General features: G+C 36.1%; 1 protein-coding gene across 2 annotated transcripts; it reads right to left on the bottom strand.

The window, feature by feature from the left end:
• Positions 1-275: 275 nt before the first annotated feature.
• LOC121408364 lies at positions 276-13429 on the bottom strand. 2 transcript variants are annotated; one of them, XR_005969030.1, is made up of 3 exons: positions 13261-13429; positions 2073-2286; positions 276-919 (listed from the first exon to the last, which is right to left on the bottom strand). XR_005969030.1 is itself a non-coding variant. In XM_041599814.1 (3 exons), exons 1-3 carry the CDS (start codon positions 10070-10072, stop codon positions 736-738), a joined length of 405 nt encoding a protein of 134 aa, XP_041455748.1. In that variant the 5' UTR covers positions 10073-10087; the 3' UTR covers positions 276-735. The 2 variants fall into 2 exon arrangements, 1 of the variants encoding a protein (XP_041455748.1); XM_041599814.1 differs by lacking the exon at positions 13261-13429 and adding an exon at positions 10066-10087.
• Between the last annotated feature and the right edge of the window lie 1079 nt (positions 13430-14508).

Here is a 14508-nt window from a genome sequence, read left to right as displayed (position 1 = left end):
CCAAAATTGTTTTGCCCCACCCTGCATTTTTTTTCTGCTGACAGCCATGTCCTGCCCAACCTCTCTCTCCAATACCTTGAAATGATGGGGGGGGGGGGTAACTTTAGATATGAGAGTGACCGAACAATTGTAAATCAGTGAAATATTTGACTTTTCTTTTGATTAGTTAATATTTTCTGTGAGAGTGATTATTGCAAAGGATTATACCCCTTTCTGTACACAAAACATACCAGTATTTTGAGAAATAACAACAGAAAAAAGACCACATTCTTCCTGACTGTTCAAATCCTTAAAAAAATAAAATATGGTAATTTTTACTTTCTCAGGCATTCATCACAGGCTCCCCAATTCCTGTCTCTATTTCTCTATCACCCCCATTCTTAATTCATCTTTTTGTCTCTATCCAACAGCTCATTTATAACTGTGGCCTTGTTCTATCCTACATGTATTCTATTCTTCTGTCAGCTTGCCGTCATTCCTACTTTTCACAAACTTTTTTCTCTTCTGACATTCAAATCAGAATGAATATACTGTAAGACATCTTCAAATTCAATGAATTCATTTTTGTTACATGCCCAGTGATAAACGTTTTCATTGAGCTATTTTAAATAATCAGAATCCACACAGCGTAAATTTTTTGTTGTAAAGTTGTGCAAATCAATGTTTGTCCAAACTTAAAAGCAAGTAATGTATAAGGTAGGACTTCTGTGTGGTTTTCAGCCTCTTCTCCAAGTTTTAATACAGTCCATTATTGTTGTTGACTTCCACTTTACCCCTCTTGGACTTTCTGGTATTCAGTAGGAGTGGTCTTCGAGAAATTAAGGTGCTGAAGACTTTGGCACTGGTGTCTTTGCAGTATCTGGGAGGTTGTTTGCTGAATCGAAAAGTCTTTTGGGAAATACCTTGGTTTGGGTGAATTCTGTAGGAGACGAATTAATAAAAAAATAAGAAAAAAGAATATTGAACAAAAACAGATACAAGAATGAAAAGATAACTATTCAAAGATAATTTTTCAATCAAATATTCGATTATCCATGAAGAACAATATTCGTTTAGAAATCAAACCTTTTGCAGTGACTTGCAACAAGATAATTTTTTTAAAAATATACATGATGATATATAAACCCTATCTAGCCCCGGGGGGGGGGGCTTAATAAGCTCCCCTCCCCATCCACATTTTTCATGATAAGTCCACAATGAGAAATGAGGTACCATGATTACTTTTTGGTCAATTCTGCAGAGCTTTTGAGACACCCGGATATTCAGTTACGCAACATTTTATGAGTTTATGTCGGACCAAAAATTGCTCAAAAATATTATTTTGTATACACATTTAATCCAATGGAAATTCTATTTTCAGTCATAATTGACAAATTTATCATTATTCTTGCACTTATTGGTTGAAAATAATCAAATCTTTGCTTTTTATAATCAGAATAGTGCCATGAACAGATCCCATTAAAAAAACTATAAAATACATAAGGCCCCAAAACAAAGAAATACATATGGAATTATAGAAACAATAAAATACATAAGATTAGAAATGTCATTTACCATTTATTTTTGAGCAACTTTGTTAGAAATCATAGAATTTCGGGAATTCTTTAGAGATTAACCTTTAAAACAAAGAATTCTCTATTACGCATAAATTAGCATTACTAATTTATTAACAATAAATAATTTATTAACAATAAATTTTAATGAATTCTGTAACCTTTAGTTCCATGCTTGCAGATTACATTGATGTTGTGCATTGGTTTTCGTTTTGATCAGAGGCAAGATCTGAAGAGGGGGACCAAAAAAGCCCACCTCCCCCTCCCTGGGCTATGCAATCTCAAAGTAGCCCAGGATTATGAGTTAAACCAAATTTTAAAAAATATATTTATTTAGTAGTTTACTGTAAATACACAGTATAGGCCCCGGTCCATGGTTATCCTCCTGATTAGGATAATTTTCATCTCTATTTTGCTACTGAAAATTGAATAATTAAAGCAATGTTCTATCAAAACAAAGGTAGATAAAACAGAATATATATTTCTTTAGAACGCATGTATGATATAGATCCACTGTACCTTCTGAAGACGAGGCGGGAAATCAAATATGGTTGGGACAGCATCCTGTTTAAGACGTATCGTCTGCCCAGGTCAAAGCAAGCATCTTCAAAATGATCAGAACAGAGTACAGAGCTCTTGGAGGAATTCAATGAAGCTCGCTTCATATTGACCATCCTTACTGTGTTACAGTTCCGGTCTTGGTACCGGTTCAGTCCAATGGCTGAATGGGAATCTGCAGCAAATGTAAACACATGTCATAGAATCAATTACACATAATTAAGAAAGTTTGACGTGTCCAAAGGAAACAGATGCCCCCGCAGAATTGTAGTACAAAATGTTTTTTTATTGTTTTATGATGCAATTTTCTGTAAATCAATTAAACTATACACTAAATAAAATAAGATTTCAGTTCTTGATGTTTTAATAAGAGATTACCACAATTTTGTTTATGAATTTTGAACAGAAAAGTTGATATTTCCCCCCAAATTACTAAATCATGGAAATTGAATGCCTACAAAAAAAAACACTTTATAAGTAATATGACATTTCATTCCTAATACATGATTATATACGTGTTGTCCCTAGGTGTCCTGAGTCTTGTCAATCGAGGGGGGGGGGGGCGAGGAGAATTTGCACAATGGAAAAATTGATATACATTGGGTTTCAAAGCTTAATTTCATTTCGGGTAAATCAATATGCTTTATTTCATTTGAATCAATTATACCAATTTTAGGGCATAAAATACAAATTCAATTCAAACCTATAAATATAGCCCTTGAACTACTTATTTTTTTAATTCAGGAATTCTGATCAAATGTATATTAAAAACAATCAGTAGGCCTATATAATGTTTTTAACCCTTATGAGACTGGGGCTGATTTACCCCCTTGTCATATTTTGCAATAAATCCACTGCACAATTTTTTTTACCGCATCACTCACAGACTTACAGCATCACTCACTCACTTTTTCGAGTCTCGCGCAACTTTTGAGACCAAAATTGCGACCCCCTGGTATGTGCTTTCGAAATTACACAACATTTTGGAAGTGCATGCAGACCAAAAGTTGCTGGAAAAATGTGAATTTGCGTACAAATCTATGGAAATAGTGTTTTTAGCCATAATTCATAAATGTGCCATTATATTTCCTTTTACTGATTAAAATCAATTAATTTCAACTTTTTTACGGTCAAATATGGTCCCCGACTATTTCCATTGAAACAACAATAAACACATAAGAAAATAAGTGTGATGTTGAAATATATTGAGTCTGTGAACCAAAAGTGATCATTTCAGGGGCATTATTTAGTTAATTAGAGCAAACTTTTGATTTTACGCGTAAATTAGCAATGAGATTTAGGCAAAATTTGATTATAGTTTTTTAGAATATACCATGGGTAATGCGTTTGCCAATCATCGCTGTGATCCCATGATTGACTGCCCAGATCATAAAGCCCCCCCCCCCCCAGTCTTCTTAGGAAATGAAATAGCCCAGTCTATGTAGGTTACTGGTAATGTTTTTTTTTTACTTTTTCATTTTTCTTATGTACAGATTTTCAAATTTATTACTAATAGAAATTTTCAGCAATTTCTGAAAATAATGATACAGATACAAATTTTGGCAATGACTCACATTGAGTTGTACATGAAATCAAGTTTTTAAGCAATTCGGGATCTGATAATATGCACTTGTGTATATCATAACTGCGTAACCATGCATGCATTCCAAAAATAGTCTTGAATGTTGTGTGGCCCTGCCATGTTTACGAATTTATTGTAGATAAAAGTGAGCTAATCACATAGATTTGTTTGTTAAAATGATATTCTTAATATTGATTGCTGTGCAAGATTGAACAGGGAGAAGAGGAACATGACAAAGCAATCAAGAAAGAGTAAAGGGGGAAGAGAAAGAGGATTTATTTATAACACACAAGTAAAAAAAATGTGTTTTAAAACACACTGGTTAAAACGTGCCAACCCGGGCCCCAGTTAACGCGATCAGAAATCCATTCAATATGATTGAACTTAATATCATGCAGAAATCAATACGCATATAAATATAATCAAAAAAATAAATTTTGAACCAACTTGCATAATGAGCTGTGAACTTAGCCTGTATTTTGGTGACATCTACCTACACACCAAATTTTTTTAAATCCATTGAATGTTTTTCAAGTTATTGCGCGGAAACCAAGGGGGGGGGGCTGACAGGGGCAACACTTAATGCCCCCTCCGGGCTTCATCTGCAGGGGCATAAAAACTCTAGGCCTACTCATCAGCAGGGGCCCGTTTCTCAACACCTGGACAAGTTAGTCCTATTTATCTACCAAACACAGAATTAGTTCCAAAATTACCCAAAAGGATTAACTAGAATCCATTAATATCATATTGATACTATTGGTGGAAAGTACATACCAGACGTAGCCTTAGTCACAAAATAGCAAATTTTCCAAAAGTTGCAAAAAATAGAGGCAAAATATGCTTAAAAAGTACTTAAACATGCAGACATGGGCATTAAATTTCTGAGGAAATGAAATTAACACTAATTCATATCATGATAAAAAAAATCACATGTAAGTGGACATTGAGATATTTATCCCAAGATATAAAATTTGAATAGTTTACGTAAGTAAACCATAAGGCTTTCTTCCTAACATGATGGTTTCTAGTGTTGCTGTTGGATGTTTGTGGTCTATATCATGGTTGTTCCACTTTATATGTTTGTCATTTTGCCTCCGACGAAGATTCTGCTAGGATCGAAAGCTTAGGCCCCCTTTTGACTCTCTAATTTACTCCATTGGCTCTTTTTTTTTTAGATAAGCAGTTTTCAGCAGCTTCTTTTTGCCTTTAACATGATGATAATCAAACAGATTTTCAGGATTCCAAACATCATCAAAAAATATATTATCATGGATTGTTAAACTCTTTAGATACCTAAACGCACAATTTTATGAATGCTATGCGTATATTAGAGGAAGAATTTATTAAAATTTTGATAAGGGTCTGAAAACGAGTCCAATTATGGATGACCTGAAGTGGTAGAATCTTTGTCAATTCAATTATTTTACTACCTTAAATTAACACTTGTTATAATTTCTGTGCATTACAATTACTATTGAATGATTTATCCCACTTGTTTGCTATATAATTCATTTTTCTTTAAATTATTACGTAATAAAATTTTCAAATTTCGAGGCTCATTTGAATGTCACAGTCTATCCACATGATATCACTACATAAAGGACAAGTCCACTCCAACAAAAACTTTATTTGAATAAAAAGAGAAAAATTCAACAACCATAACACTGAAAATTTCATCAAAATTGCATGTAAAATAAGAAAGTTATGGCATTCTAAAGTTTCGCTTCATTTCACAAAACAGTTATGCACATCTCGGTCGATATGCAAATGAGAAACTGATGACATCACTCACTATTTCTTTTGTAATCTATTATATGAAATATGAATTATTTTTATTTCTCGTCATTGTCATGTGAAATGAAGTGTCATTCCTCCCTGAACACGTGGAATTACATTATTTTAACATTTTGTGCTTCAGGCAAGGAGGTCCTAATTGTCAAATTTGTAAAAAATGAAATATTGTATAATTCAAACAATAAAAAAACAAAAGAAATAGTGAGTGACATCATCGACTCTCTCATTTGAATGTAACTGGCTCGTTAATATAACTATTTTGTTCAAATAAGCGAAACTTTGAAATGTCATTAATTTATTATTTTACATCCGATTTTGATGAAATTTTCAGCATTGTGCTTGTCTGGTCTTTCTCCATTGATTCAAATCAACATTTTTTCTGAGGTGGACTTGACCCTTAAGAAAGAAGTAAGTTATGACAGGTTTGGAGATGTCATAACTATTTGGTCAAGTTGTCCCCGATCTTGGCAAAGAGGGATTCGTGAAACAGTTCGCTAACAGGTAGCTAACTATTTCCAATTTAGTTAAGAAGTTAGAAGACTTAACGGTGTTGAGAAACGGGCCCCAGTCTACGCAAGCAGAACCAAACAGAATCAGTTTGCCACACTCAAATTCCCAATTTGCACTCGCATCAATTATTTAGTTACGTACCTATCATTTTATGATCTAGTGCATAGAACAAATGACCATTTTTTTTAGGTCGGAATGTCAACAATTTTCAGCTCGTGCTTCGCATTCCCATTATTGAAATATGTACCATCCTCATGGTTAAACAGTCCTTAACAGGATCATGCTAGAACACTTATTAAAAATTATGTTCGTGCTTGGCATTCTCAGTAATTATCTAGAACACACACATCTTGTTCAGGATCACAAACGGTGCCTAGAATGTTAAATTTTCAGGACAAAATACATCCTAAATACATATATAAAAGTTCCAAAAAAAGTAAGAAAAAAAATTGCTTGCCTTTGCACTTTTTATATAAGGCCTACGTGATTATTTCATATTGATGTTATTTTATAAGAAACCAACTCGCATATTTAATGACCCAGTGTAGTGGTCCACCCGGATACCCCCAACCAGTAATTGGGAGGAGATACCTGCGGGTCACAGTTCTGTGTGCGCACCCTTGTAGGCGACCCAGATTGGCTGGCTCCTCCAATACGCCTTGGAATGTCTTTAACAGATATATGGCACTATATAAATGCTGTGCATCATCATCTACCAACACACCCAAATTTTAAAAAATCTGATGACTTTTGATAAGATATCGTGAGGAATCCAACTCGCATATTTAATGAGCTGTGATCTTTGACCAGCATATTCCGAATTCGAACTTAGCCTGTATTGGTATCATCTACCTACACACCCAAATTTGTTCAAATAAGTAGAATATTTCATAACTCATAAAAAAGACATTATCATGCGGAAACTAAATTGCATATTTAATGTGTTTTGACCTGCCGACTCCAAATTCAAACTTGGCCTGTACTATCAGAGGGTCGTGTGTTCGAATCCCGCCATGGACTAGCGTCCTTTGGCAAGGCGTTAATCCACTTTGCCACTCTCCACCAGGTGTTAAATGGGTACCTGGTAGGATGTGAAAGCCTATGTATAATGTAGTATGCCTAGCAATTGAGTCTTGGAACTCTTGTTGGAGTGCTCCCCAGGGAGTGGAGAAGGTGCATACATTGTACGCAGGCATACAAGGTTCTGATGACCGTGGTAATACTGAGTCTGGAAAGCGCTTAGTCTCTTAGAGACGTCGTTCCGATGCATTAAGCGCTATATAAATATGTGGAATATTATTATTATTATTACTATGGTGTCATCCACTCCTATGGTGTCACCCACTCCAAGCTGTGGGGAAGTTACACATTGATGCAGAGGTTCGAGCCCTGATCACGTCTTTCGGATTGTGACATTAAAGGTCGGTCCCAGACGTAAATAATCAAACCTGATTGATATACGTCTGTCAAAAACTCAAAATACACACACACACTCCTAGTACCAATGATTAATGTTAATGTTTGGACCTCATAGGCGACATTACCCAAAATATGGGTTGCCGGTTGGACAATGCTGTTCTGAATCTGATTTCAAACCCAAGACTTTGGTAAATGTACGCCTTAATACAAATTGGAGTTATGCGATATGACTTTCATTTGGTGGGAAGACATTTAATACTTTATAAAATTAGTTGAAATTAAAATGGATTATATTAATGCTCACTGTTGGTGAGCATTTCTACACGATCCCCCTATTGAGATTTATAGTAAATATTTTGGAATTATATTAGTTATGCGACCCCTCCCTCATGATGATCACAGCATTATTTGTAATGGGGATATATTTCGTTCATATTCTTGTCTCTTCTTTCTCTTTTTAGCCTTTTTTTTGCTTGTTAAAACCTTTTCATTTTTTTTTTGGGGGGGGCTTGCCAAATTTTATGTGGGTCAAAATTACATTCATTTTTTTAGTGACAATCTTATTTTTCATTTGTCAAATTTTACGCAAGACAAAATTACCTTCGATCATTATTACAGTTAAAACCTTTTTTTAATTTTAATTTTTTTTTTGGGGGGGGTTGCCAAATATAACATGGACAAAATGACTTTCCCTTTTCTTATTTATTTTTTTGGGGGAGCTTGCCGAATATCACGCGAACGAAATGACTTTCATTTTTAGTGACCATCACTTTACGTGAGACAAAATGACCGTTTTTTTTTAAGTGAGAACCTTTTTTGGGAGTTGTCTAATTGTACTTGAGAAATTCACCCCACCCCCCCCCCCCCCTACTTTGGAAAATCTTGGATTTACCTCTAGTTTTAATCATGATTAACCCTAAATAGACTGGGCTATTTCGATGCCTAAGAAGACTGGGGAGGGGGCTGATTCAGCGCCCCCTTATGATCTCGGACGTCGATTGCGCGATCGCGACGAAAATTGGCACACATTACCCATGGCATAATCTACCAAATTATCACATCAAATTATGCAAAAAATCTCATGTTTCATTAATTATGCTAATTTTTGCGTAAAATCATTAGTTTGCTCTAATTAATAAAATAATGCCCCTGAAATGCTAATTTTTGTTTCACCTACTCTAGATAGGCATCTGATCAAATTTATTTTAAAAAAAATTCAACATCATGTTTATTTTCTTATGTATTCTATTGTTTTCTAAATTTCTTATGTATTTCATTGTTTTTCGACTTTGTTTTTCATTGTTTTTTCAATGGAAATTGTCAGGGACTTTATTTTGACCATGAAAAAGATAAAATAAATTGATTTTAAGCAGTAAAAGGAAAAATAATAATACATTTATGAATTTTGGCTAAAAACACTATTTGTATTGGATTTGTACACAAATTCACGTTTTTGAGTAATTTTGGGTCTGCATGCACGAACGAAATGTTGCGTAATTTCGAAAGTGTGTACCCGGGGGTCACAATTTTGGTCTCAAAAGTTGTGCGAGACTTGAAAGTAAAAAGTCAGCGAGCAACGCGGTCAAAAAGATTTGCGCGGCGGATTTATCACGAAAAATGTCGAGGGGGGGGCTGATTCAGTCTTTTTAGGGTTAAGATCATGCGTATACCACGGCAGAGGCGTAAACCGCTGCAGGGGCATGCAGGCTGGCCCTTGATCCCTAGTGGATTTCACCGGAAAAAAAATCCAGATAAGAGAAAAGGAAAGAAAGAGGGGGGGGGGAGAAAGGGAAGACTGGGAAATAAACGAAAAGGTCCCCCCCCAAAAAAAAGGAGGGGAAAAGAGAGAAGAAAAAGCGAAATCATTAAAGGGGTGTATATTATAACTTCATTTATAATTGTTTTTCCTTCTTTTATGGGGGGGGTCAAAAAATAAAAAACCTTAACGAAATGTTTTTCTATAATTACATTTAGGTCTACACTCGCGATTTAATAAAAAATAGTAGCCATCTATATACAAATGATGCGTTAGAGTGGGTCAGTAGGAACTCTGTGTACAAGGTAACCACATGCACACAGTGACCCACGAAAGAAACCCATGCATCATCTGTTTTATAGAATGGAATTTTTTTTTTAATAAACCACAAAAATTAATGATTTACTGGATGCATGATAATTTCATGCGTCCGGTAAATTTAATTTACCGGACACATGATTTTTTTTACCGGACGCATGATTTATTTACTGGACGCATGATTTATTTACCGGATCGATGCATGAAAATTCCAAAATCTAATGCAGAGCGCAGACACTTTGATAACCCTGGACAACATAAATATGGGCTTAACTGGATAATGTTGCCACAAAGATATTGTTATACCCAAAATGCCAGATACAGCTTTGCATTGACTATATCTTGAGCAGTTGAGGCAGCCTCCGACCTCCAATACATGTAGCTGTGTGTGTGTATGCGGGCCGCGCCGGGCCAGCGCCTGCCTGGGCCTGCAGTGGATATTTCGCTGTGCACAGCCAGCCCAGGGCAGTATAGATCTAACGTTAGATCGTACATGTATGTCTGGACTTCTCAACTAACGAGTATGTGGGCAGTTTTAATCCCAATGACAATTACGGTACCGTATTTGTACTTACAGATCATTTTGCATCTTTGATTCATTCTGCTTTGATCGAAATTCAAATTTTGACGTAAACAAGTGACGGTAACAGTACATGCGCGATGACATCACAATGACCTTTTCGGACGATTGCTTGTTTACAGTGGATATCGTTGCGTTTTGATTATCGGGATATCGTTCATGCAGCCCAGTAAAATTTTGCATTGCTCTCAACCAATCAGATTGCAGGGATTTTCTCATCCATTGTGGTCGTATTTCATAAGTTGGGTATGCAAAAAGGTGGCGTATGAACAATTTCCACACTGTGCCATGGATAAATGTTGCTACATCACAGCATCTTGACCAATTTTTGAGTAATATCTCATTTTGAAGCTAAAACTATAGGCTAAATATATTACTATGAATTAGATCAATACAATATCAAACAAAAACTATAGCACATTAAGTTTGAAGTAACAGGGTTTGGAGCCGGTGGATGTGGTAAATGATAAAATATTAATTAAACCTAATTACAACTAAATATAATATGTAATATGACTGTTATCCTCATATTTCTGGGTGTTTTAAAGCAGGGAACAACTAAATGTCACAAAAATTTGACAATTTTGAAAATATGCAGCAATTGAATACATGTGTATGTCAGCTGTGATCTGCAACCTAATCAATTAGTAAACCGGAGAATTTTGTTAATTATCTAATTTGTAATCTCAATTTAGTACAAATGTTGTGTATCATTGCAACAAACATTCTACCCATGATGTTGTTGTTTTGCCAAGCATATAAATACAGTGACAGGTATTTTGGGGCAAAAATGTGAAATTAAATACTGTTAATTAATTAGTATAATTAATATGCATACAATAATAGATAATTATTATATTTTTTGTACAGATTTAATTATTGATGTTTCAAGATTATAACTGCAATTACTAGGGTGATCCAATGTTGCATTAACTTTGACACCATTTTATGTGCAGCAGGTCCAATTTGAGAAAAATACATTTCAAAATTCACATTTACATTGATGTCTATGTAATAATTAGCTGTTAATTAGTCATTTTAAGGAGAAATAAAGTAGTCGAGACTTAAAACTTTTTCATTATTTAGAGAATGGTAATAGCTATAGCATATCAAAAATATAATTTTTTGACCATTTTTACCCTGTTCGCGAAATTGGACCACCTTATGACATGCGACCTTCTATAAAAGTTTTAAAATTGCTAAAGATCCAGAGATATCAAAACCCACCTGCTGATTTAGCACTGGGTACACAAGCCAGGGTTATGCCCAGTGCATGCCCCCCGAATGTTCTACGTACAACCAAGATATAAAAAAATGAAGGGAATTAAAGAAACCAAAATTAGGAAAAGTGTAAGGTAAGATATCTGTCTCAAATTTAGATTTGCACGAAAGGTTTTTTCTCGCTTGCTTCATTCGCTTGAACATATAAAGCAACTTTATTCCCACGTGCCATATGTTTCGGCCTCTTTCTTTCTACTATTTCATTTTTTTTACTCATCATGCTCCTGCCACACAGGGGTTTGCCCTAATGCATGAACAATCATTAAAAAATATCATTTTCATACCATGTGACTGGGAATTTTTTGCTCTACCCCTCCCCCCTCCTCGATCCCTGTATCGATTTGACTTGACATGGGCCTATACCTGATGTATTCTGCTTCAATATAAAATCATAACGGATAGAACGCCTTGAATACAGGCCAAACAGCCTAACGACACACACACACACACATTGCCGTGTCACGTGACAATCAGTATAAAACAGGATGTGTACAACCCTATGGCGACAAGGCTAGTCGCAAAAGTTGAGCAAGTTCTGGACGAATAGGCTTCAATACCCCAAGAAAAGAAGTAGTATCTAGGGACTAATTAAAAATAGTTTTCTTAATGGAGTTCCATGTTAAAATCTAGTAATTTAAGTCCAACTTTTAATTCGCGTGCACTCACTTTTTTAACACAGGAATTAATAGGCACGGTGCCTAGAGTGTCATCTACCAACACACCTAAATTTAAAAAAAAAACAATCAAATATATTTCAATTTATTGCACTGAAACCAAGTGGGGGTGGGGGGGAGGCAGGCAAATCAATGGACAGGTGGAACGCTTAATGCCCCCTCCGGACTTTGTCTGCGAGAGCATAATTACAGAGGAGCTGAATTTGAAGAGGCCTGAATCAAGACTGAAACATCGCAATACGTGTAAGTGGAGTAGCCTAGGCTAGGGCACTCACACTAGTACGAGGCCGGGGGGGGGGGGGCACTCAGTATATAATGCATAGTGGGTATGTGCCGCGGAGGGGACCCCCATTTTTACACCCAAATTTCCGTTCCAAGCCAAGGCATAGCATTTTTGTCTTATTGAGAAAAAAACAAAGAAAGCTGCTCCAAGGCAAAGCATTTTGTTCTTATCTAGAAAAAAGAAGAAATTCGCTCCAAAGCTTCGCATATTTTTCGTTACGCCATTCCGGTCGCATTGATCTGCTGCAATTTTGGTGAAAAGCGGCCACAGAGCGCTGTCCGACCATCGTCTCTGAGCGAGCGCACCCGGCGGAGGCTGCGCTAGCTGCATCACGGATGCCCGTTCCATAGGGATGCATACGCACGTACTCACACGCTGGCGATCGATCCGTTCCAACTTCCAAGGACCCCCATTTCACAAAATTTTAGTTCCAAACTCCGTTCCGAGGACCCTCCTTTTTACAATACTCCCGCTCCAAGCCCAAGGCCCCCGTTTTTGTCTCTCCTGCGGCACACCCCCACCACTTTTTTGTTCAAGTGCCCCGGCCCCGGGGTACGAGGTTAGTGAGGCTGGGTAAACTTGCGCCAAGTTGCGGCCAAGCCCGCCCAACATGCCCAAACTGTTGAATAAATTTGTTATTTCAAATTAAAAAAAAATATATTTGTCATCTGATTTCAATGAAATTTTCAGCATTTTGCTCTGTATGAATTTTACATTATTTGCTAAGTTCTAGGCCAAAATATCTTCAGCCTGTATAATTCCTCACCATTTTAGGTGTGCAGAAAAGACCAATCCCCCCCCCCCCCTTGTCTGACTACAGTACACAAACTTGAATACATGGGACTATAATTTTTTACAGTACACAGCTTCTTGCAAATGAAAGTAGCAGGTATGGCAACCACTACGATTTCCCATTTTGTTTTCAACGTAATTCAAACATAGCTGAACTTACGAATGCAATGTCCGTCCACATTCTACTAATTAGAGAAGTTGTTTGCAGCTCTTGTTGGCATGAATAACCATGATAACGTGAAATCTAAGCTAAACAGGAAAGGTTCACCAACATGCCGACCTGTGAGTGTGACCGTCCCGCGGCCGGATATCGATCGATCGAAGATCGGCTTGAGCAAGGTGCAGCCAATCAGCGACGATCTCATATTCCCTGCCAGAAAGAGGAGACAGAATTATTTTACATGGACAGAATTTTTTGTGATGTGACACAAAATCATTTCGTCGACAGAATTTTTTGTGATGTGACACAAAATCATTTCATCGACGGAATAGATATTCGCATCGCAACGAAATGAATTTTGAGGACGCAATTTTATTTCGTCTCGACGAAATTGATTATAAGTGTGACACAAAATAAATTTCGTATACGAAATCACACTGCATCATGACGAAATGAATTTCGTTGGAGTGAAACACAAATTTTCCTACAGAATTTTCCTTTGAACACTTGGGGTGCCATTTCGTTAGATCAAAATTCATTTCGTGTGTACGAAATAAATTTTGTGGACGAAATTACATTTTGTCTCGACGAAAATTTATTTTGTGTGACAAGAATAATTTCGTATACGAAATAAAATTGCATCATGACGAAATCATTTTCATATGAACAAAAAAACTTTTGTGTACGGAATGGCGTGAATTGGACGGAGTATGGCACGCCAAAAAAAGTTTGTGGACGCAATTACATTTCGTCTAGACGAAATTTTTTTCGTTGAGACAAAATTAATTTTGTGTGACACAAAATAAATTTCGTGTACGAAATAAAACAGCGTCATGACGAAAAGATTTTCGTCTGAATAAAAACACATTTTGTGTACGGAATTGCTTGAATTGCACAGAATATACTGGCGGACACTTGGCGCCCCATATTTTTCGTGTCAAATGTACATCAGCACCCCCTGTTTAAAAAATCGTTTCTTTATAGGGTTCTTGCAGGGTGACATGAACGTTAGGGACAAGGTTCCAGATGAAAGATTAGGAAAGAAAACAAATATGGGATTTGGTTTAAAAAAAACTTATTGAAAATGTACAATTTTTAATCGATCTTAATTAGGATGGTTTCGAAAACTAAATGTAACCAGTAAGGTGAAAGTAAGTTATTCGGCATTGCATTCCAATTTCCGCTTATCATTTGTTTTAAGTAAAGAGCGAAAAATCAAGCAAGAATATCACAAAATTTTACTAAAGT

The sequence above is a fragment of the Lytechinus variegatus genome, chromosome 2, assembly GCF_018143015.1.
Source record: "Lytechinus variegatus isolate NC3 chromosome 2, Lvar_3.0, whole genome shotgun sequence".
Taxonomy (NCBI): domain Eukaryota; kingdom Metazoa; phylum Echinodermata; class Echinoidea; order Temnopleuroida; family Toxopneustidae; genus Lytechinus; species Lytechinus variegatus.
This window is presented reverse-complemented; position numbering and strand designations above follow the sequence as displayed.